This window comes from Crocodylus siamensis, chromosome 11, assembly GCF_052110815.1.
Source record: "Crocodylus siamensis isolate JL-2025a chromosome 11, ASM5211081v1, whole genome shotgun sequence".
Classification (NCBI taxonomy): Eukaryota; Metazoa; Chordata; order Crocodylia; family Crocodylidae; genus Crocodylus; species Crocodylus siamensis.
Window position 1 is genome coordinate 1,779,331 of NC_143405.1, and position 23,732 is coordinate 1,803,062.

General features: G+C 49.5%; 1 protein-coding gene across 6 annotated transcripts in view; it reads left to right on the forward strand.

Annotated features, from left to right (window-relative positions):
- NR6A1 (nuclear receptor subfamily 6 group A member 1) overlaps positions 1-23,732 on the forward strand; it is a 156,296-nt gene that overhangs the window by 122,330 nt on the left and 10,234 nt on the right. For 5 of the 6 annotated variants that reach the window (XM_090022960.1, XM_090022963.1, XM_090022965.1 and 2 more), the window contains 5 exons: positions 5,689-5,919; positions 13,189-13,244; positions 15,452-15,609; positions 16,566-16,793; positions 17,343-17,597. In XM_090022960.1, coding sequence (XP_089879086.1) covers positions 5,689-5,919; positions 13,189-13,244; positions 15,452-15,609; positions 16,566-16,793; positions 17,343-17,597 — 928 coding nt within the window. The remainder of the gene's footprint in view (positions 1-5,688; positions 5,920-13,188; positions 13,245-15,451; positions 15,610-16,565; positions 16,794-17,342; positions 17,598-23,732) is intronic. The other variant, XM_090022962.1, reaches the window with a different exon arrangement.

The window sequence follows — 23,732 nt, forward strand, 5'->3', positions numbered from 1 at the left end:
AGCACGCCAAACAAAGCCGAACTGGGCGACAGGGCCTTAATTTAGGCGGTTTGGACGGGCCTCGTTCGAACGTATTGAAGAGTCCCGAGCCGCCCTGTTACAAATCACATTCCAGCAGACGCGGTCTGCATCGCTCTTTCCTGCAAAATAAAAACCTACAGCTCCTCTTTAAATTTCTGGTGGCAAGCTGTCTGCTTCGCTCGATGGGAAGTATAGATTTATCTCCTTTTCCAGGAGCAAGCCTTGCTTGTGTTTATTAGAGGTGTGCAATATATTTTTACTTGTGTCTTGATGAAATAGTGGATGCCCTGGCAACCTGAGCTCTGTCTTCCTGACAGGTTTAGTTGTGTTTTCTTTATAAAAATGGAGCTACTTCAAATAAAAAAAATAAAAAAAAAAATCAGTGGAAGGAGTGGAGTTGAGATGGTTTTTAAAGCAGCCTCTCAAGCTGTTCTGTCCTCATCTGGGTGTTAGCGGGGTCCCAGGGCTGCATTTTGTGCCTTCCCTCTTTGAAAACAGGTCTCTGAGCACTTTCCCATCTCTGCCTCCCCCAGTCTGCAGCTCCGTGAAACACTTTCTCACACTTCTGCAGGGTCTCGTGGAAAACGAACAGCTCAAGGATGTCAAGCATATCACCAGTGCTAACTATCTCCAGTTAGATGTGGGGGACTTTGGCTCGTAGAAACTCTTTCAATACAGAGCGATACATGCACACTGCTCAATACTTTCTAAAAACCTGCATATAAAACTTGCTTAAAGGAGCACTGAGGTTGCGAAGTCATGCATTTTTGTCCACGGACACCAGGAAAAAGACGGCCCCCTCGTGCACGTGTGTTATAATCATCTTTGCCAGAATGACAGAGGAAATACGCAGCCAGGCTGGGAACAGAAGAAGCCTGTTCCCCTGGGTGCTAGTTCTGGGCTGTAAAGAGAAGAGGACGTGCTTTCTTTTTCTCAGCGCCTCTGCCTGTCATCGCTCTCAGAAACTGTCCAGGTGCTTCGGTAGAAACTCCCATCCATGCCTCAAGCAGATTTTTCTTGAAAAATTTGGTTTGACCAACAAGTTTTAGCTAAAAAATTAACTTATAGGCATCTTGACTACTTCCACCTGTACTTTACTGATCACTGCCTAAATGTTTTAAGTGATCCAGACTTGTTTTGTCCTCTCACTAATGTCCAGCTGCCCCTTCACAGCTGTTGCAGGGGACACACTTCCCACACCAAGTCACGCTCCAAGTTTCAGGTTTGCTCCACCTAGCAATTAGAGTAGTACAATGTAAGTACCCTGTAAATCCCATTATACACCTTCGGGGTGAAATAGCTATTCTACTGGTAATGCTTCCAAAGAAGGCAAAGCAATTGAGCAGCTCTTAAGTTGGGCTTTAAAATGTGACTGTGATTGTGTGACCCTGGATAATTTGAATAAAAAGATCCATATTCCACAGCAGAGGCCTGGCTTATGGCGCTCGTGATGATTTCTGCTCATGCAGCCATTTGGAAATGGAAAGAGGCGAGTGAGCTGTCACCAAAGCAACCAGAAGGATGGGATCTTGCAAAGATCAGCCCCATAAATAACTAGCTTCTGAGCTGGTCGCATTCACTTAATGTAGAGCTAATGCGTGCTGAAAGCTCGGCTGCTGAGCTCTGTGCCGACTGCAGATGCTGAATCATGACAGCAAGAAATAACAGATTTACAGGAGCTAAATTCAAGAAATTGCAGGTGAAATGTTTCCTGGTAACATACTGGGGACGTTCTGTGGCAGTTCAGCAGATGGTTTGAAAAGCAGCCTTGTTTGCCATGATGTTAGTTGGTGGGTGTGGTGATTTGACTTCCACTTCAGGAAAGGGCATTGCCAACATTGTAAGAAACTCGAGATGGATTCCACCTCCGCCCCATGTTAAATTCAAGTTTTTCATTTGCTTTGGCCAAAGGACAACGTTCGCATTGTCGTATATAAGTAACTAGAAGGGAAACCTAGAAAATTTGGGAGTGGGAGACTCTATATGAAGGAAGCAATGAGATGGTGAGTGGATCCTGTTAAAACCTTTAAAATATATATATACATGCCTCCAATGTCAGCCTTAGATCAAGATGTCCTGCCGGGCTGCACCTTGGCCATGACTTGGATGATGGCAGACAGTGGGTATCGGTGGGCTTAGACACCCCTGCACAAGATTAAGTTAATTATCAGGAAGTTTTCCTCCAGAGCTCTTGAGATTTTTCCTGCTGCTTAAAGGAATTAAACAATATTTTGGATTGCAGCGTGGCTGTGGTGGGAAATATTTCAAGATGCAGGAGTCATAATAGGAACTTCCTGATTCAGCTGCAGTTTTCTGGGTGTACCACTGTCGCTCACCATTGGAGTTACAGCGGTGCTCACTGAAACCTTTCTGACTAGCCTGTCTTCCCATGTGAAGGAACGGCAAGTCTCAGCTCCTGAGTCCACGTGAACTCTGCCTGGAAGCCACGTTTCCTGCGCTCCCAGTTCAACGGAGCCGTCCCCTCGCAGGCAGCGCCAGTGCGAGGGTGCTCAGGAAGCCTAAGCCAAATCAGCGCACAGGGTGAAGCCAGTTGTGCAAGCTAGTGTGGTCAGTTTGCACGTGGATGTTCTTATTCACGAGCGAAGTGGCTTTCGATTGCAGTGGCTGACTCTTCCTTAGCATCCCTGTGTAGATGTGGCCTGAGACTTTGACTTCAGCGCCTAACAGCAGAAGCAACAAGGCTGGACCTTGGTCTGGGACATCCAGGCTTGTGGCAGGAGACTCTGTCTCTCACCCAGGCAAAGGGGCTCCATCTGAATCTTTTACAGTGGCCCAGGCTCCAGGTTGATGTACGTTAAATTTTGATTTGAAAGAGGGAAGAGTTCAGACGCATTCCCAGCATGGTCCTCTTTGGACGGATGGAAAGGGGGTGTTGTTGTCTGTCTTCTCCGTGCTGTTGTGTCTGTGATGAGCACAATCCGTAGTGGTTAACAAGGCACTGAGTGAGGGGCTTGTCTGGGATGAAACGAGGAGAAGAGGTAAAGCGCCCGTGTGGCAGGAGCTTCTGCGGGAAAAAGCTTTGGGTGCTGCTGACGGGATTCTTTTAAGTACAACTGACTTCTGATGTGAAGCAAGATGTAGGTCTTGCTGGAGATGCAAGATAATGAGAATACATCTAGGTTAACAAAGTCAGCTGCTTTAGCCATCATTTACTTTATTTTCCTTTCAATTTGACATCTCTGTCTATGAAAATTACTATGTGCCCACTGAGATCCTTGCTGAGCTATACATCAGCCCTATTCTGTCTCGGTGGGAATGTTAAAGTCTTAAGATACCAAATTTAAGGTGACAGTTCCTATTGCTGGGAGTAGTACAATTTACATTTTTTTTCATCCAAAAGCCTCTTATTAAGATTTGGAAAGGGAATAGTAAAATCCAGTCTTTGTGTCTTAACCTTATTATCATTTTTATAATAATGTTCATTTACATTCTGTGCGTGCGCGTGTGCATGTGTGCTTGCGTGTCAACTGCATCGCAAAGCCTTGGCTGACAGTTCGAGAGCTGGCATGGGCAAGAGACCTCGTCTTGGCCTGTTTCCCCGAGTTGCCTGAACAAAATGCGCGCCTTGCCTCTACTTGTGGTTCTGTAGCAGGGAGATCACCACGCGTCTGTCGGGTACGCTTTCTCTATGGTTCACTCTGCTGCACATCAGTTGAGTCAGGAAAAAGGCTTTCTGTGCACAAGCTCCAGTGGGCTTCTCCCTACCACCTCCAGCAGATTTGCCCAGCGGGAACCTAAGCATCCAAGCAGGTCTGTCCTGCAAAGGTACCTGCCACCCCCATGACACGAGCTCTCCGACAAGGGCTACGCTCTGCCTGGCAGTGCGGTGGTAACACCTCTGCTCGCACTCGTTTTGCACTTTGTTACTTTTCCCCTCTGCAGACATGTGCCCTTCTCTCCGTTACACAAATGTTGAACAAAATAGGTTGTGTGGCTGCCCTCGTAGTACTGTTTGTCTTCCCACCCCCCAACCTGAAGTCCTGTTTTAGCTGTAGGATGAGTAGTACTTCCAGTGATGCACTAATGCTCTCCAGTTGTGGCTTTAATTTAAATGGGACTCTGAAAACCACTAGCTCTCAATGGCAAGACTGACCTTGTTTAAACTCATGCTTTCTTCCTAGCTGCAGATGGTATTTGTATTTTCCTAATGTGTGGCACATGTTGCCTTCTATTGACACCAGATACTGAAGGGAACGTTGAAATGAGAAGAATTGAGAATAAAACACTAGTCCTGGCGGTAACACAACTTTCTCTTACCACATTAGTAAGAAAATATGACACTCAGGCCTTTGATCTCATCTCTGTTCTTTATTAACTACAGTGGAAATAAAAGAAATGCATGAAATAGGGTCATGGGAAGCCTGGCAGTCCATCATTTTGAGTGTAGATAATGGTGTTTAAATTCTGCTGTAACATTGTACGTGGAATAATAAAAAGACTATATTTTTGTGACATGATTTGAGGAGCTGCAGTGAATTACAGTTTAAAACACACACACAGTTATTTCTTTTACAAGCCACGTTGTAATCTCTAGTAAGCAAATGTGACGCTTCTGTGTGGTTACTCTGTGAAGGTAAATTTTGCTCTGTATCCCCCTTCTTTTAACTGCGGGTTTACCATGGGATTCCTGGGCTCAGTCGCCTCGATCAGCCTGGCACGATGAATGCCACACCACACTCCTGGGAAGACTGGGTCACACTTGGCAAGGGATCCTTTTGCAGTCTGTTCTCTTGTCCCGATGAAGCCAATGAAGGACCCAGCACTGGTGAAGGCCTTCTTCTGTTGGCAGCCTGCTCTTGGAGGCAGGATTTTTCTCGGGGGGGCTGCATAGCACTTGCTTGCTTTGAAGCTGAAATATTGACATGCTGGCTGCAGCAGACCTGGCTGCCAGAAGCTGTTGCTCACGATGTAGTGTGCTTTGGCTGAAAGGACAGTAAACCTCTGCTCGTCTCAGCTCCTTTCTCTATATATATAATTTGGGGAGGCGGGCAGCGTTTCTCAGCCATTGTGTTAGCTCTGGATGAGGACAATGCAGATGTGCTGCAGTCTTTCTTGACTATTTGTAGACCCTTTATTTTAAAGCAGAAAGTTTTGCTGGCTTCTCTTTTCACATGTGGTGGCTTAGGCACTCCCAGCTCAGATCCAAGCATGATGTTTACACCTGTAGTGGAAGCCTTCATGTCAGCGTCTTCCTGGAGTCGGTGGGTTTAAGTGCGCGTTGGTGCTTTCCTGCGAGTGCAGGAGGGTCAGAGGACAATGGTCAGGGTCCCTGGTGATGTTCCTATTCGGAGTTCATGCTGTTTGGCATGTGCCTACCAGTCCTCCTTGGCAGGCGCACTTGAGCTAGAGTCTTCTTGAACATTCGGTGTAAACTTCGGCCACTTCTGAGCGGGGGAAATTTTACCCAAGTACACTTCAGCCAAGTTATTATTCAGAACAGGTGGGATCTCACAGGGGCTAAGAATTGGCCTCCTAGTATCAGGAATGTGCACGCCGTGCACTTCTCCAGGCTCTGCCGTGCAGCGTGGGCAGTTTGGGTATGGCATACAAGGGTGGAGGGCTGTGCTGGCTTGGTGCGGAAGGGCTCAGGTCGTATGTTTTTGCAGATGGGCCATTTTCTCATCTGAAGCCTTGTTTCTCTTCCAGATGACCGGGTTGATCAGCGAACCTGCCTTATCTGTGGAGACAGAGCAACAGGTCTGCACTACGGTATCATCTCCTGCGAGGGCTGCAAGGGGTTTTTCAAGCGGAGCATTTGCAACAAGCGGGTTTACAGATGCAGTCGAGACAAGAACTGCGTGATGTCACGCAAGCAGCGAAACAGATGCCAGTACTGCCGGCTGCTCAAGTGCCTCCAGATGGGGATGAACCGGAAAGGTAAAGCCAGTGAGCTGCTTCAAATATCTGACTTGCGCACACGGGCAAAAAGGGGTGGCTGGGCCCTGGGTGTGACAGAAGCTGCCTCTTTCCGGGAGAGGCTGGGGAGATCTCTTGTGTTGGTATCTCACCGCATATCCTGTTGGCTTTCTGTGACCACTCAGCCAGAAACCAAAAACGCTTCTTTCTGCCAGTCCCCAGATTACGTGGATATCCCCTTCGCTCATCATTTGGGTTGTGTTCAAGGCTGTGCTTACTAGCAATATCAGCCTCCTCTGGGCACCTGTGCTGAGACGCTACCAGTGTTACACAATTGGGCCCTCATTGCACTACTGACCCAGTGCCCCACTTTGGCGCTGCTGCCCATGTTGTCAGTGCTAGTGCCAGTGCTCACCATGACACTCCCGTTTTAAGCCATAGGTATTAGAGGGTTTGTGGCTTTCCAAAATGAGCTGTTTGGGCTGATTTGTGTTCAAGCCTGTTTTCACCTTAGAAGTAAACTTTCTGGGACAATCCTCATGTGCATCAGTTTGCAAAGTTTGATTTTGGAAGTTTGCCCATGGATGTTGTAGCATGGCAAAGGGAAGGACTGGGTGGCATGGAAGGGAGCATTTCTGGCTCTGCTGTTTTTTGAATTATTCCTCTTGGGCAGAAATGTAAATGCCCTAGAGATTCTAGTAAGACCTGACATGTTAGGCATTCAGGTTTCCACAGCCTCAGGACTGTCTGATGTTTAATCACAGGCCTTAGCTAAACCCTGCCCTAGAAAGCTCTTGGCTCATGTTGCACTTCCAGTTTATGACATAAAACCATGCCTCTTTCATACCAGGCACAGTTTTGCTGAGAGGGAAAAAGCCGTGCTAGGACCATGCGCTTTTAGGCTGGGGACCACCAGTACGTAAACTCCTCACAGATAAATCATGGAGTACCCTAAGGAAGAATGTCTTGCATCAAAACCTTGTCCAGCTTTATCCCAGCTACCTTGTTGGTCCAATAAAAGAGATCACCCTAAGAAAACTTTGCTTCTCACATAATTTCTGGACTGTCACAACTGCAACATCACTCTTATGCTACCTAATCAAGTAGAAAGCTCGTAGAACCAGTGTACTTCCTAATCTGGCATGGTTGTCCCTTTACTGGCAGGGAGAAATCAATTTGTTTTAATTTGTGCTTTAATTTACTGTACTGGTATCATGTAACTGTAACCAGCCCTCTGCTTAACCCCTCGCAACCCAAGGGCAGGGGTTACATAACTGTTGAGCTATTTGTCAAAAATTAGTAGAAACTACAGCCTAAAAATGAGAGCCTAGCATGAGTAAGAGAGAAGGGAAGTGGACAGCAGTCTTTTACTGGAATGGATCTAAAAGCAATTTTTCTGGGATATTTTCAGCTGAACACTGACAAAAGCAGCGACGCTTGAAGATACAGCATCAGATAGTACAGTTGTCCGCTCGGTCAAGACTAGTTAGCAGAGTGAGGTGACAGGGATGCGGTTAAATGGGTCAGGCAGTGCCTTTGAAATCTGAGGCCCATATGATGTTGGCTTTTAATTTTAAACAGAAAAATGCCCCTGTGAAAAAAGAGTTTGATGTGGTTAATTAGACCATCAGATCCTGCTTTAACCTGCAAGTCTGTTTTCATTGTGCTCGAATAAAAACCTGCAGCTGTTTGCAACTGATTTTAAGAGACTACATTGAGAATGTGATTTCAGTATCAATTTCTCCCCTTAGTAAAGCTTCACTATTTTGACCATTTTAAATCTGTGGCAGCGTGGCCTCCTCTGCTTTAAAAGCCAAGGGATTTTCTGGTTTAACAGCAACAAACAGGAAATGGAGTAGAAGGAGGAGCTGCTGTAATATAGTGATTGTTCAGGCTCACTCCTTTGATATGCACAGAGGGCATTCGGCTTCAGAAGGCAGGGCAGGAGTCGTTGTGGGAAAGGCTGCTTCCTGCAGTCAGAAGCAGAAATCTCATGTCGCGTGTTTAATTCTCCTAAGGTTACGTTACCACAACCGGGGAAGCCTCTTGCCAGATTCATTCTTAGACTTTTTAGCAGAATATGCTGCAGATGCGCTGAACCCCGGTCTGTGGCGCACTGTCTTGCAGCGAAGATCTTTCTGCAGAGACCAGTGTGTGGGACGAGCGAGAAATGTGGAGCGTGACACTTGTGGCATTTTGCTCAGCAGGGAGCCATAGTTGGTTCAACCTGGATTTTAACTTGGGGAATCACATTTTGGGTGACTCAAACTTGCCATCAGTGAGGAAATGATCAGATTGCTCCCCTGGCTGACCTCTCCCTTCTCCTTCCTTTCCGTTTCTCAGTCTGTACGTTGGAGCCCCGAGTGCGCGGGTGTGAGGAACGCCCCATCTTCCCATCGCAGCTGTCATGTTTCATCCAAGCACTTAGGTTTCTCCTCCTCTGAGCTCAGGGTTACAGAAGCCAAATGCTATTTGGCTTCATTTGCCTGCATTTTAAAATAAGTATGTAGATCACATATGTTCTCCTCTGAATTTTATGTTACAATATTTTTACTGTGAGGCTTCATGTGGATTTCTTTTCTGGTTGTGGTTTCTCAAAAAATGCCACCCACAGTAAGTCTCTTCAGAGGAAGCCAGGATCCAAAGCACCCAGATGGCCCAGGTGGCTGTCTTTATCTGTTGCACACATTTCTCTTTTTACGTCTCTCTGGATGAATTACTCAATTTTTCTCTTCTCTTTTCTGGCTTGATACTGTGATCCCTGTAGCAGGGAGTCCCTCTCCCTCTCTTCCACTTGTTCAGTTTTGGGGGAGAGTCGTTACTGATGCAGACGGAAGCTTTTCCTGTTCCCAGCGGCATGTTGCAGATGTGGTTGCCTTTTTGATCCACAGAAAGATGCTGATGGGTGTTCTTGGAGCTTTTATTCTTAATGGCAAGTCTCAGCCTTGAGAAGCTTTTTTTTTTTTCGTTTTTCTTTTTTTCTATTTTAGCAAATGCTTATTTAGCAGGAAACAGTGACATCTCCTGGCCACTGCTGGGAGAAACCAGACTGACGTCCCAAATGCACGAACAATTGCAGCTGGCCTTTGGTCATGGCTCTTTTTGTGGAAAACTCCATTGATTTCATTTGAGAAGTCTGATTACCAGGGTATTAGATGAAAAATGGATGTTCTCATATGAAGATAAAGAAAAAGAGGGTTTTGGTTGACTAGCAGCTGCCTTACTGAGAGTGGTTAATGCAGTCCCACTCTGGGTTTGGGAAGGGAGTGGTGCAGATGCAGTTCCATGGCCCTATCCACAAGAGGATCCTATTTAAAACACCTTACATAAATGAAGTATTCAAGGATGATCAGAGACCTTGAAGCAAGCAAAGCCCCTGTAGGTACTAAGGTACAGGTTAGAAGGGTTAGATACAGCAGCTCTGGACAGTGAAGAAATCCTCTGCGTTTGGAACAAGAAGCAGATTCGTCTCCGTAGACCTCTGAATAAACGGTTATCAGCAAGGGCTGGATCTGGCAGCTCACCTGAGTTAAAATGACCTGTTTAAACGAGGAGCTAATGGAAATGGCTGAGAACAAAGCTGGTTTAGCCCCTGTGAACCTGGTCCAGCCAAAATGCTCACAGTGCACCAAAGCTAGCAGGGAGCTGACTCAAACACTCATAGCCGTGTCAGGACATGAGGTCAACATAGCTGCAGCCTGAGAGCAGGCCTGCAATGGGGGAGAGATGAATTGATACCTTTCAAAACCTTGAGAAGGAGGCTGAACAGAGCTAGTGAGGGATTTTCCATCTGGGGTAGAGAAAACTTGAAAGAAGAGAGCCCCAGGTTCCTACAGCAGCAGACTGGTCTGACTTCACATCTTTTGGGGCCCTGGTGACAGACGCGGCATTGCGCTGGCAGAGAAGAGCCAATGTAAGCTCCTAGTGCTGCAAAATATCAGGCTTCTCGAGGGTGCAGAGCCACAGGGAGCATGCGCTGAATAAAGCCCACAGCTGTGAGACCCCGATGGGTAAACAGCAAACCCAGGCCAGTGCTTGCGAGTTGAATACGGGTTATAGCTGAATGCTGCAGGCAGACAGGGTAGGTTAAAGAGCACAGGGCTCTCTTGGGGCCATGTTTGCTCTCCTGGTTCCACGTGTCCAATTTGAAAGCACCTGGCAGCTTGTCAGACTGGTTCAGCAGGGTGCCGGGCACCGCTGAGGTGGCACAGAGACTTGTAAAAGTCAGCGCAAGTGTCGCATACTTTGGGCGTGCTGCTGTTCATCAGCGCAGCCTGGCTGTCCTGGCTGTGGGTGCAGCTGCTGCCACCGCCTCACCCGGGAGCCAGACCAGCGGGTGACTCCGGTCATCTGTGCCACTTGGCCGGGTCAGTTCTCCCTTGGGTTGAGTCACCACGGTGAAGTGCCGCTCGGTAGTGGGTGTTCCACGACCGGGACAGAGTTCAGCCCTGTTTTCTGCTACAGTTTGTTGTGTTCGGAGCTTGTGCTTGAAGCTGCAAAGGCTGCCCCAAGGATCGTGCAGCCTCAGCGGGGTGAGGACAGGAAGCTTCAGGCGTGAAGGCTTTCGGTGCTGCACACCTAGCCTGGCGGACGGACGTGTTTCCCATTCAGTGTCTGTTTGGCCCATGCCTAAAAGGGAGGTGATGGTTGCAGTGGAAAGCAGTCCCCGTTACTCCTGGGCCACTCGCAGGGCTGTGGCCAGGATGTATCCAGCTGCCTTAGCAATGGCATCTACAGGCCAGGGCAGAAGCAGTGGCCAAACCTCACTGCTGCTGGTGCTGTACCTGTTCAGTAGATAAAGGACTTGCGTCTCTGTACCCAAGAAATCGGCAGCAGCTACTGAGCACCTGGTGTCCTCGACAGTCAGTCCCCATATTTAGGGGCCTGCATGGTGGGTGGGAGCAGAGCTTTCCATTGCTGTTCTTTTAAGATCTCTGCTCAATGCTTTCAACACCTTTCCCCAGCGCCGGACCTGCTTTCCAAACCAGATGTACCCCACCCAGGGGCATTACTGGAAAGGCATCTACACAGTGCAGTAGAGATCGCCTTCCTAGGGCTACATCGCACCTTCTGTGCTCCGGCAGCCAGGGCAGCGCTCACCAGAGACGTGTCTAGACATTTCAGGAAACATGCAAGATCCCACTTCAGCCATTTCCCAATTTTGGCTACTGTGGGGCTGGTGGCCTCTCCATACAGCTCCTGCTTGCTGCCCTCCCAGAAAAAGAGGGTTTTCCCAACTGACTTAAAGCCAAGTATGCAAGAAGGTCGACACAGGCTCCATAAAGCCAAACTCACTTTGGGTCCAGTGTTAAAACCTGGCTGGAGCATGGCCCCTGCCCATCTGATCTGCCCTGAGCTTGAGAGCTGCATGCCACAGAGCATACCTGTTTTCAGCTGCTTCGCTGCGTCAGGTTGTGAAGTGGTCCGTAGCTACTGCTGGCAGCATAACTCTAGGAAGCATGCGAGAGAAGCGAGCAAATAGCTACGGATGCAGAGAGGCACTGCGGTTTCTAAACAGGCCAGTGCTTCAGCTTCCAGAATAAATGGCCAGAGGATGCAGACCATTAGGTGAACAGATTGCATCTGCGATGCAGGGCTGCTCCATTTATCTCTCCTTTCCTCACTGGGCTCTGCCCCTGCTCAGGAAGACGGTGTTTCCCCACCCTGCTGGTGGCTGGTGCTGGCAGGAACCCCTCAGCTTTTCTCCCGATGCTCAGTTGGCTTTATGGATCCTGGCTGTTTTGTCTTCTCCTGGAGCACCAGAGATGCGCCACAGCTGGAGGTGGGATACTGGGCAGGGGTGGAGCAGTGCGCTGAGGCAGCACAAAGGACCTTCTTTCTTAAATACCTGGCTGCTGAGTCTTGCTCACGCCTCCACAGTCATATTGATGACTGGAATGGCCTTGGGAAGGGATTTCCCCCAAACTGGCTTGGCAGAGACCTTGGTGTTTCTCAGTTCTCTCCACAGCAAACACTTGCTAGCAGGGTAACCCAAGTGTAACTGTTCCTCGCCACTGCCAGGGTCTGAGACGTTGGTGGCACTGTGGTCTCGGATTCTGCTAGGTCTTGTCTCGAGTTGAATTTCCCGAGATTGGAAATGCTTTCATCCCTCTCAGACCTCTAGGTTCAGCAGGGAGGTATTGGGGTGAGACCTAGCAGGCTGCATGATGCAGGAGGTCAGAAGAGGGGCTGTCTGCGAGGCCTGCAGCTCCGCAGGAGGGCATCCTGCCAGCCTTAGCCCCATGATTTACTCTCAGATCCGCTCTGCGGATCAGTGCCATCCCTGGTGCTCAGAGGCTGGTTGCAGCTGTGGCTGTCCTGCATGGAAGGTGCTGAGCACCACATGCGGAGGCTGAGCTCCCTGTCTCTTTGCTGGGCCTCTCTAGTCCTAGCCTCCGCCTTCCTTGCTGCATCTGGAGAAAGGAGTTAGGTCAGTGCTCCCAGCTGAGAGCCAGGCAGGTGTTGTATTTGCAAGGACTCGGTGTCTGCAGAAGCAGAAACGGGACACCTGTGACAGGCTCTGAGTGCTCAGTGTTGGTGAAGTGTTTCTCAGGGGTCCAAGAATGGCTCGGAGGACCACGCTGTGGGGAGCTGAGGTTGGCCCTACAGAATGGCCGAGCACAGGGACCTTCCTGCCAGGCAGGACCTGGGCCGCAGGAGTTGCAAGGCCATCCTGGTCCCCCACTGTTTGCCAGCTGTCCTGTGGAGGCAGGTTGGGGGAGCCCTGCAGTGGCAAGGCCAGCCCAGCTCCCCGCTCTTTGCCGGCTGTCTTACGGAGGCAAGGCAGGGGAGCCCGCAGCAGCAAGGCCGTCGTACAGCTGGGACAGACCCCTGCCAGGTCCAGCTGAGTTCCCGGTGGGTGGTCTCAGCAGAGCCTGTGACCCCGCATATCAGAGGGGCTTCAGCTGGCCCACGCATGCCGCAGCCCGTGGGGTCCTTGAGCTGGCAGTCTTTCTCGTGCAGTATTTCCCCGCTAATAAAGAAAAAAGAGTTGGGGAAGTTGTTCCAAATGTCTACTAAGGCAGAGACTGTTTCTGAAGCCTCCCAGTGCTTCTGTCAGTCACAGTATTTTATACACACTGGAAGTGGGGAGCCCAGGGCGCAGCTCCCACTATGGGGGTGGAAATTGGTGGGCATTGCCTAATTTAGCAGAATAAAACTTCCAGAGTCAGTGAATCTACAGCTACGTGGAAGACAGTTCCTGTCAGGGTAGATGCGCTGTCAACAGCTCTCCACAGTTACAAATAATCCCAGCGTCCCTAACCAGCTCTTGGTTGTGTTTCTTTGCAGCAATCAGAGAAGATGGCATGCCAGGAGGCAGGAACAAAAGTATTGGACCTGTCCAGGTGAGCAGACTGTTTTTAATACAGTGCTCCTTCGTCTCTTTACTGCTTGCCCATCTGATTGTGAGACGTACAGTGTGTGTACGCTGGCTGTGTGCTCCTGCAGCTGGAAACGGGGAAGATGAAACTGTTGTTCGTTCCTTGAGGGGAAGAAAACAATGCCACCTCTCAAGGAGGTTGCACGGGCTCAGTGACATCCCTTCCACCTCCTTCTGGGGCAGCGTTGGGAAGGGAGGAGCGCCTGGCTCCGGCGGTGTTCCCGACCCACCTGGGATGGGCTGGATATGAGCCGGTTCCTGCAGCCGCAGTCCCGCCCGGCTGCGGAGCTGCTGCAGTCTCTGAGCCATGGAAGCGGGCAGGCCCAGGAGTTCAACCTGAGTTAATTGGTGACAATTTTGCTCATGCGTGATGATGTCTCCTAATAGCGTAGCAGGGATTTGGCCAGCCCTGCCTCGTTAGTGATACATGCCATTTAGGCAGCTGATTTGTAAACAAGGGTCTGATCTTGCTTAACTCCAGTGAGAGGAAATGGCATCGCTGCACGACAGATTGTCATCGGATGGCTACATGAATAAACTGACAATCTCTGAACTGCTCAGTTGGGCTGTAGGAAACAGTCGGTCCTTTGTAAGCGGCACGAGTACTTCAATCCCTGCAAAGCTCCCAGTAAATCTTAGCAGTCTCCATACTGCAATTTCTTAAGTTGTTGCAAGTGGGGCATCCAGTAAATGTCTTCCTGATTGATGGGGCAGCTTGTCTGGAGATGTCTTGTAAAATGCTAGGTAATTCGGCACAATAGCTTCTGCCGCACGAGGGGAGGAATGATTACCATTTTCCAGGGGGCAGCAGGAACAGCTGTCCTTAAAAAGTTTACTGTTTATTTTAATACACGAGAAGTAATTCAGGAGCAGCCTTTTGCAAGGCTGCCTGTGTGTGTGTGTGGGGGGGAACTACCACCCCCATGCAAACTAAAATTACCAAAAGCCAAGCAACCAAAAAAGCCTTCTTCCTGCAGTTTGCTTCCCTCTGAATAAGGAATGGCATCACAGTTTGTGCCTTTTCTGTAGACAAGTTCAGTCCCCTCCTTGCTCTTACAGCCTCAGAGGGCAGCAGGAGGGTAGTTCTAAAAACAGATTGCAGTAGCCGCGTGCCACTTCCCATCGTTTTCAAACATAGCCATATTTTGCCAATGCTCCTTACAACCTCCTTGTAAAAGCTAACATCCATGTCCTATTTTGGGGGCAGTGCCTATAACTAGGAATTTTTTACAACATCTCTACAGCAGTGTAGCTGGTAAGGCAGCCCACTTGGGTAGCCAAAAAGGAGCCCTGCCACATTGTGCTTTGTGTGATAGAAAGGATAAACCAGGCTGCCCAACCCAACTGAGAGAGGCTAGTTAATTATTCTCCTCTTAGAATAAAGGAAAGCTCGGCCTTGTGCCTTGGTTGGGGGGTTTCCTGACAATTGTGTTGTCTGGAGTAAATCTCTCAGCAGTGGCTGGTAGGTTCTTTGTGCCTCTTGAAAATGATGCCACAGAAAAGTGCAGTTCAGCAATTGTGTAGAGCTCACATGGATTCCTTGTGCCCATGGGATGGGGGAAGGGAATACGTGCCGTAAACCTCACAAAAAACCCCCAGCGCTGCACTTCTTCTGCTACTGCTGAAGGCAGAAATATGTGCATCATGCTGAGCCTAACCCAGGTTGCTGCCATCCCTGGATCTCAGAGGTTTATTTCCAAATGTCACTGCATGTCACAAGTGTGATTTAACTGCAGGAGCAAACCAGGAGGTACTGTAGGGACCAAGGGAGCAAAATGGTCCAGATGACCCAGTAATCAGTCTTTGGTGTCCCAGAGCTCTCCTTCCAGCCTCCCTCCCACCACCCCCTGCCATAGACAGAGCTGCGGTGACTGGACATGGGTTGTGCTGTTGGACCAGCAGGTTGTCCTTGGATTATATGACATCCAAATTTATGACATTTACAAAAATGCCTCTTATCAAGGAGAGGTAAGAGGACTAATGAGAGGAGCATGGGAGATTTCAGGTATAGCTGAAAGTCCTTCCAAGCATAGGATATTTCATTTTATAATAAAAGCCTGTGTGGTAGTATTTCTCCCATGCTACAGACAGCTTGGGAAGTCTGTGCCTGTAGCTAAGCCAGTTTTGTACTTGGTTGAAAAATGTTTGATGTGATGATCTTCTCTCCAAAAGATTTCAGAGGAGGAGATTGAAAGAATTATGTCTGGGCAAGAATTTGAGGGAGAAGCAAACATCTCTTGGAGCAACAATGGAGACAGTGATCACAGTTCCCCTGGGAATGGAGTTTCTGAGAGCAACCAGCCATCACCTGTTTCTACTCCATCATCAAGGTGGGAGTTTTCACTGGAAAACTCAGAGGGCAGTAGCTCGGCCTCTGTTTCACTGAGGATGCTGTGTGGATGAAATGTGACAATGGGCGTTTTGTGAACTGTATATTTTTGCATGTGTAACCGAAGTACGGTCTTGCAAATTGCGGCTGTTTTTATAAACACGTTTCTAGCTGCATTGAAAAGATCAGCCCCGTGCAATGTGAGCAGTGAAATGCCCGGGGGGCATGATGAAGAGATTTGGTTTAAATATGAGAATTTCAACCTCCCTCCTTCTTCATCTGAAGTGATAACACTTGAGGTTATGAAAGCCTGAACCTTTGTAATGTTTGATTTACCTTTCACTGTCAAGGCTGTTTACATTTCGCTCTGCTCGGAGGTTGAACGTGAACTTGCCAGCTTCTATTCCATCTCTAATTTTGTAATTACCATGCAGTCAGTGTCACTCTCAGGTTCTCATTCACTGTCCCAGTGCTTTGGCATTTGGACTGCAAACACTGAGGAGGGTTATGTGTTAAACCACCATTCCCCGACTCCTGCTTCCAATTGCATTGAAAAAAAGAATTTGATGAAAATATTTGTGCTCAGAGGTGACACAAACTCTCTTATTTGCAATCCTGAATCCCAGGCTGTTAAGAAAGCAGAGATTGAAATGTTTGGCACAACAGTGGGTATCTTTTCTTACACTGAGAATGGCAGCTGTTTTCTGAACAGCAGAGGTTGTAGCTTGACATGAAAAGGAGCTGGCTCTGAGGTCAAGCTGAACATGACGCAGTGTAAAGCGGCTGGGCCACACGTTCTTAACCACTTCCACCAAAGCATTTAAGCACAAAGATGTTTGTCACACTTCCCCACCCCCGCCAAAGTATTTTGTTTTCTGTTTTCTCCAGGCTGAATGAAGTATTTAATTGCATGTGGGGGAATCTATCTGGTATATTAAATAGATCTTCCTTTTTCAGTAGGTCTGTGGAGCTGAATGGATTCACTGCACTCAGGGATCAGTATATCGGGACACCAGTGTCCACGCACTATCAGTACCTACCGCACCTTTTTAGCTATTCTGCTCACTCAGCTCTGATGCCCCCCCAGGCCCGAAGTCTAGATCCCCAGTCACATAGTCTTATCAATCAGCTAGTGTCAGCCGAGGACCTGGAACCACTTGGCACTCCAATGCTTATCGAAGACGGGTAAGTGTGCGCGATGTAGCCACGAGGAGGCTGCCCAGAGCCAGTGCATTCTCGTATTTGCATTGCTCTGACCATTGCTGTAACCCAGTGTGCCCCGCAGAAGTCAGCGTTGTTGTGCAAACCACTTCTGGGACTTGGTGTTCCTCACTTTAAGGTCCCTTAATTGCGCATGTGCTCATGGACAGAGCTAAGCACCGCCCCGGTCTGAAAGCCATGTCAGCAGAAGCCTGAAGCAGAGCTGTGGAGATGAAGGTGTTAGTGGCTGGGAGCCAAGGGGCGGCCATAAATGCATGTTCTGTTCTGTCCTCTCTGAACCCAGCACCGGGGATGGGATTTCCTGGCTGTGAAACCACCTGCGGGCTCCAGGCTCAGCAGCACAAAAAGCCGGCGGGCAGTCGCTGTTCCTGCCACTAGGTGACAGTAGTCAGTAGGAATGGGCACGCGTCCCCGGGACTCGGGGCCGCATTACCCTGCTCTGGGCGTCCTGTCCGTCTGTCTCGCAGCGTGCTGGATTCGTTTTTTATGTCTTCGTATTAACTGTGCCTGCAGGTATAAAGTGACTCAGGCCGAGCTGTTTGCCTTGCTGTGTCGCCTGGCGGATGAGTTGCTTTTCAGGCAGATTGCTTGGATTAAGAAGCTGCCGTTCTTCTGTGAACTCTCAATCAAGGACTATACTTGCCTGCTAAGTTCCACATGGCAGGAGCTGATTCTGCTGTCCTCACTGACGGTGTACAGCAAGCAGATCTTTGGTGACCTTGCTGATGTGACCTCCAAGTACTCGCCCTCCGATGACGAGCTGCACAGGTGAGGGGCTGGGCATAAACCTCTTGTGGGAGGCAGTGGGATCTCGTGCTCTTGGGTAGGGTCTGGGTGTGGGCTTGGAGACCCAGCTTTTATTCCTGGCTCTGCCACCGACTCCCTCTGTGTCCTTAGACAAGTCGTTCGTCCTGCAGCTTGTTTCCCTCTGTGAAGGAGTGGGGATCCCTGCTTTCAAGAAGCACTTTTGAGTCTTCTGCATGTAGTAGAGGGCTGAAGAGGGGAAAGACCCTGCCCTAAGACCATGAGACTTGTCTTTCTTCCACTCTTGGTCTCAGAGGCCCTGTGTGGGGTTGGTTGTGTGCAACTCTCTGGGTCTTGCCAGGCAGCTGGAGAAGGCACGTGGCTAAGGGCCTGATGTTGGCGTTGGTCCCAGAGGTGAAAGACACCTCCCTCATCCCCTTGTGCTGTCTGAGCCTCTGTGGCCACTAGCCTGCACCAGTCCCAGGTACAAGTGGCTTGCTGGTTCCTGAAGCTTGCCAAAGGTCTGTGTCAGGGGCTCAGAGCTGTAATAAGGAGCCTGCTCCCTCTTGAAAGCGCTGTGCCTGAGTTGGTCCCAGTCCGTGTCCCACATTCAGGTTGGCTTGTAGAGCAGGTTTGGTGTCAGAGGGACTGGAAAGCAGGCATATGTTGCAACAAAGAGCTTAAATCCCACAAAGTCTGAGTCTCAGTGGGAAGTGCTAGGGGACCCCTTCGCAACTGAGGTACAGCCCTGTTGTGAAGAGGCGCTGAGCACCCACAGCCCTCGCTGACTCCTGCTTCAGGAAGGCTGTCCACACATCAGCCCCTAGGTCGGAGACAGGCTTGTGGGTGTTTCTAACCAAGGAGCCTGTGTCCTGCTCTGCTAGTGCCACAGCTCCTGCTTGCTTACAGTGTCATGCAAATTGCACTGTAAAATGTTTCTGACTTCATATAGGTATAGGTTTGCGGGGGGTTACCACCTTTCTGATGGCTGCATGCTTCTGTCCCAGGTTGCATCTAAACATTGTGTGTGTGCGCGCGTACGTGTGTACACCTATACCTGCACACATACATATATAATTTTTTACATATATACAGAACTATATATATATTTTTTGTTTGTTTAATTTAGGTTTCATATTTCTCTCTGCCCTCCTGTTTTTATTTTTTAAACTTTAAAACCTCTCCCTTTTGCTCTGCCCAGCCAAAGTTGTCTTTGAAGTTTTTGAACCGATTTTCTTACATTCATATTCAGACTGTGTGAATGAATTCTTAAATTATTTTCAATGTTAAATATTCTTTTGAAATTGTTGATGGAAGAGGGACAGGGCCTGTGACATTTATCAGACTGAGAGATCCTTTGACTCTTTGCAGTTTGAGTTTGCTGTGGAAAGGTTTGGTTTGCCTATGTCTGGTTGTCCAGTGTTTGCCTTCTGCAGTCCTGGGGGAATGTGGCAGATTTCCCAGACCTTCAGCTCACTTTTCTCCAAGTTTTCTGCACTGGAGCATCTCATGGGCCTATTGAAAACCATTGTTTTTGCTAATTCTCACCTCTGGTTTGTCATTATGCTGTGGTGCATTTGAGGGGTGAAATCTGTGTCTGGATTTGTTAGCCCATAACAACAGCCGATGCCCTGGCATAGGTGCAGGAGCTACTTAGCGAGTGAGAGTAAAAGTACAGATTAGGCTCGCCATGGCTGTCCCTGCATCTGGAGCCCAAAGGGACATGACACCAAAACAGTAATTCTGTGTTACTCTTCTGTAGGGTTTTTCAGGCATAGACCTCGGAGCACTGTCCAGAAGAGGTTGACATTTATCCGTGCTTTGTACATGGGGGAAACTGGATTGTGCACAGCTATCGGCCCTGCAGTTTTTCTAGTCTTAGCATGCGGCTGCTTGCTGCTCGCTAGATTAAAGATCACTCTTGGATAACAGCGATTTCTCAGCCTCCTGAGATCACGCTGGTAGTGAAAGCCTAGCACCAAGGGTACTCGTCCCCCTAGAAACCCTTTCTTCACCCTGTGACGAAGAGCAAAGCACCTTTAGGTGAGGAATAATAGCCCAGGATCAAAGAATATCCTACCTAAATAACCATGAGATACAAAATGGCAAGCATGTCCACCCAGCTATCCAGTGCCAGCAGAATCACAAAGCTGTGACCTTATTGCCACAGTGTTGCATTATTAATTGCTGTTTCACTGTTTTCGCTGACATAAATTTAATGATGTTGCAACTTAGCTGACACTGTGGAGGAAACCCGGCTATCTGATGCTCCAAGTGACCTGCCTTTAATTCATCACCCCTGGCAGTTTCTTTCTTTCCTTGGCCAATGCCAGACAGACCCGTGTTTGGATAGTAGATAGACCAACAGTCTTGGGAGAGGATGTTTGTAGGGTTTGCTTGCATGGCTGCCCATCTTCCCTTCCTTTCTACTCTTCGACCTGCTTTGCCTCTGCCCTTGCTGGAGCCAGGAGCTGTGCCATGAGTATTATGGAGTGATGCATCTATGGTATCACTGTATATGTAAGCAAAGATATGTATGTGAGCACTGACAGTTGTTTTAATGGATATATTTTCACCATAGTCTGTGAGGTAGGGGAGCATGACTGTCATCACCCTTTTACACGTGGGAAACTGAGGCATGGGGAAGCTAAGTGACATGCACAGGGTCACAGGAAGGAAGGGACAGAGTAAAGAACTGGCCCCCAGGTCACTCAAGTCCTCTGACCCCTGCATCTCTTTGCCTTTTGCTTCACCACGTGGCAAATGCAGCTTCTCCAAAGAGAATCGCATGTGAAAGCCAAGTACAATAGCACTTGCTCCCAGGCTGGCTCTTTAGTGTGCTCACGCTCTCCATCAAGGCCCCAAAAGTTGACATGTGTGTGCATGTGTGGTTGTGTGCATATGTCAAATGGCAGAGCCAGAGAGGAAGAAAATAGTAAAGGAAGAAGCTTAACCCTTCAGACACTGGTGGTTTCCAGCTTGCCAGCCTCACGCATGCATCAGCGAGCGCCCATGAGCATGTAGGCAACGAGTTAAAAGAGACGGTTCAGCAGTGGCAGGTTCCCTGTCACCTCTGCCTCTGACTCACCATCTCGAGTGTCATTAATTGACATTAACAAAGAGTGGAAAAGTAGATGTAAAAGGCTGCTCGGGAGGAGGAAGGAGCAGGAGCATGGGGAGCAGTGCAGGGAGCGGTGTGTGCCGTTCCAGCCGTGCGAGCGTCTTGGGGGCATTGTATTTCTATCGCACATCCCCGTGTGCAGCAGGGTAACAACAGTGCCGCGGAGCGGCTGCACTGCAGGAGCGGTCACCCCTCTCCTCTCCCGGGTGCTCGGCATGTCTCCTGCCTCCTCCCCTGGCCCAGCCGCAGGGAGAAGAGGAGACGGGCTCATTAGGAATAGCTCCCCTCACCCTAAATTATGCCCTGTCTTTTCATTTTCTTTCCGTCTGTAATAGCAGGTCAAATTTACAGCATCTCTTTCTCTTAATCAACCTCTTATCAGATCCCCGGACCTTACAAGTTTGATTTAAAGCTCGATTGCAGTGTAGGCCCCTGGCCAGATTGGCGCTGGCCTAATGAGCACGTGCTATACCGGTGCTGGCTTGTTAACTTGGCCTTCCCAATGGTCCCCTCCTCTGCCGCGCTGCCCTCCTACCTGACACAGCTGCGTTCAGGGAGTCTCCGGGGAAGGAGTCCAGGCTCTTTCCCTTGCTGAAACACAGATCCGTGTCCTTTGCTCTTGCACGCCTGCGAACCTAGGGAACTCCCTGGCATTACCTGGTATAGCAAAGAGGGGTGCTGAGGCTGCCATGACCCCTCAGGGTAGAGCCTCACACCTTGACCACTTCTCCAGCATCCAGAAAGAGCTGTTGGTATGTGGAGGTGCATCCTCTCCCTTGGCCAACTTAGACCCAGCCTGCTGGCTCAGAGGTTTATCAGATCTTTCTGGTTTTTAGGTGACGATGGATAAATAAATAGGGCCAGCTCCCGCACATCGTGCAATTCAAGCTGCTGCCTCTGTGGTTGTTCGATTACTTTTCTAGCCCGAACCTCTTGGTTTTTCTGTGCGGCTCAGTCACAATGCAAATGCAATGCATGGATTCCTGATTTCCCCCCTCTTCCCTTTCCTTTCTGTTATCCCTGCTACCATGTAGCCAGGGACGAGCCTGGGGTAACGGTTATGAGGCCACGTGTGGAGGAGTCAGTGCTCCAGAAGAAAGAAGGCTGTAAAAACACAGAACAGCTTTGTTTGCAAGGAGGAGGAATGTATGACACAGAAAACGAAGGCAGTTCAGCTGGAGGGATGAGAACGAGCACTCTCCTGGATTTATGGACGTGGAGAGTAGTTGGTAGAAATGTGCATGTTCAAAAAACAATTAAACCCCGCAGTGGACTGAGTGGTGTCTGTGCTCATTAGCTCCTTGAGCTTTGCAATCTTGCACCTGCAGGATTTTTAATGTCAGCTCAAGCACAAGAAAACTTGTACAGCTTTAGATTCGCCGACAAGGCTTTCATCACTTACAATATTACTTTCCTGAAGAACTGACCTAAAGTTCAGACCGCTTGTTTTCTCTTCGTGGAGGCCAAACTCCACCATGCATTTTACAAATAACTTTGAAGTAAACAAATATACGTGCCAAAATAAGGCATTATTCATGGAGAAGGGCTCTATTTCTGTTCTCTTCGGAGGAGGCTCTCTGCCGTACTGTTGCTCTCGGCGCTGCACCTTGCCAGAACATGCGGCTGAAGTTCGCCTGAACTCTCTGCCTCACTCCTGGAGATTTCTGCTCTGTGCTGTATCTGAGCCCTGGGCTTTGAACCACCCTCGGGGATGGACGCGGCTGCCCCTCGCTCGGCAGCCCGGTTGGCACTGACGCCAGCTGTTTGGGCTGTCCGGGGTGAGCCAGTCCTCCCTGCTGCTCCTCGAGTTCTGAAGAGACTGCCATTGCCGGACCCGCTGTAACGCATCCCCCCGGAGCAGGGCTGCTGGGCAGGAGAGACGTCTGCAGCTCATTGCAAGCAGGCTGCCCATCCCTTACGTGGTTTGTTCCCTTGGAAAGAGTCCATCTCCTCCAGCCTCTCAGACTGCTTGGATGTTCCCTTCCTCCTGTTAGGCATCAGACTCCCACGTTTGCCTGTAATCTGCTCACCTGCTAGTTGAGAGCTCACATCTGCAGCGCTGCTCAGGAAGGCATGGCTGTTTGCCCCTCGGGTATCGTTCCAGCCTGGCATGGGGAGGACACGTCGCGGGGGCGAACCCCGTGTAGACGGGGGACCGCTGCGTCATGGGGGCGAGCTCAGCTGTCATTTTCATTTCCTGTTGATGGGAAGCAAATGCTCCTTGTGACCAGCGACAGTCTCTTGAGGCCTGGTGCAGATGATGACGCTAGTCCCAAGCACTCGTGCACAAATGTCTGCAGTAGTGGAAAGCTCGAGGTCTTGTGGGCTTCCAGGGGAGGTTCGCTGACTGGGTGACGGAGGAAGGAAGAGAGCAGAGTTCTCAAATCGGGTTAGAAACAGCCACTCTGCCTAGGCCATCATGCTCAGATCCAGTGGGCTGGCTCAGTCTTTCATCCCTGTGACTCATCATGGGTGTATTATCTTTATGCTTTGTGTTTATCTGTATTCGGTAGCGCCTCGTCCCACGCGGGACCAGGGCCCCCCCGTGCTCTGCAGGCTGCCTTCCCCCACAGAGACAAACAAGGCACTGGAGCAGATGGGCAGCAAGCAGACCAGCGCCGCCCGTTAGCCACACGCGGCTTGTTCCCTACCTCACCCTTTGGCTGACAGTGCTGCCATAGTGGCTCCACTCTTGCTGCGAGACCCAAAACGACCTGCGGCAGGTTTCAGGCATGCCGTTTGCCCCTCCGATCCAAACAGCCTCTGGGGTATGGAGTATCCCAGGGGCGTTTCTTGTAGGAGCTGGAGTTGGCCTCTGCCCTCCTTGGCCATCCTCATGGTGTGCGTCACCCAGCTACTTCCTTCCCTCTGCCCCAGAGCCAGCTCTTCTTAGCTGGTGAAGGACTGACTGCAAAGTGCCTTGCAGAAGCAAGTCTGGTTGTTACCTATAGGGAGCAAGGCAGCTAAAGCCTTTGTGAAATGCAGGATTTGAACAAACTAGCTCTGGGCCTGGTGTCTGCTTTGAGCGTGAAGGTGTT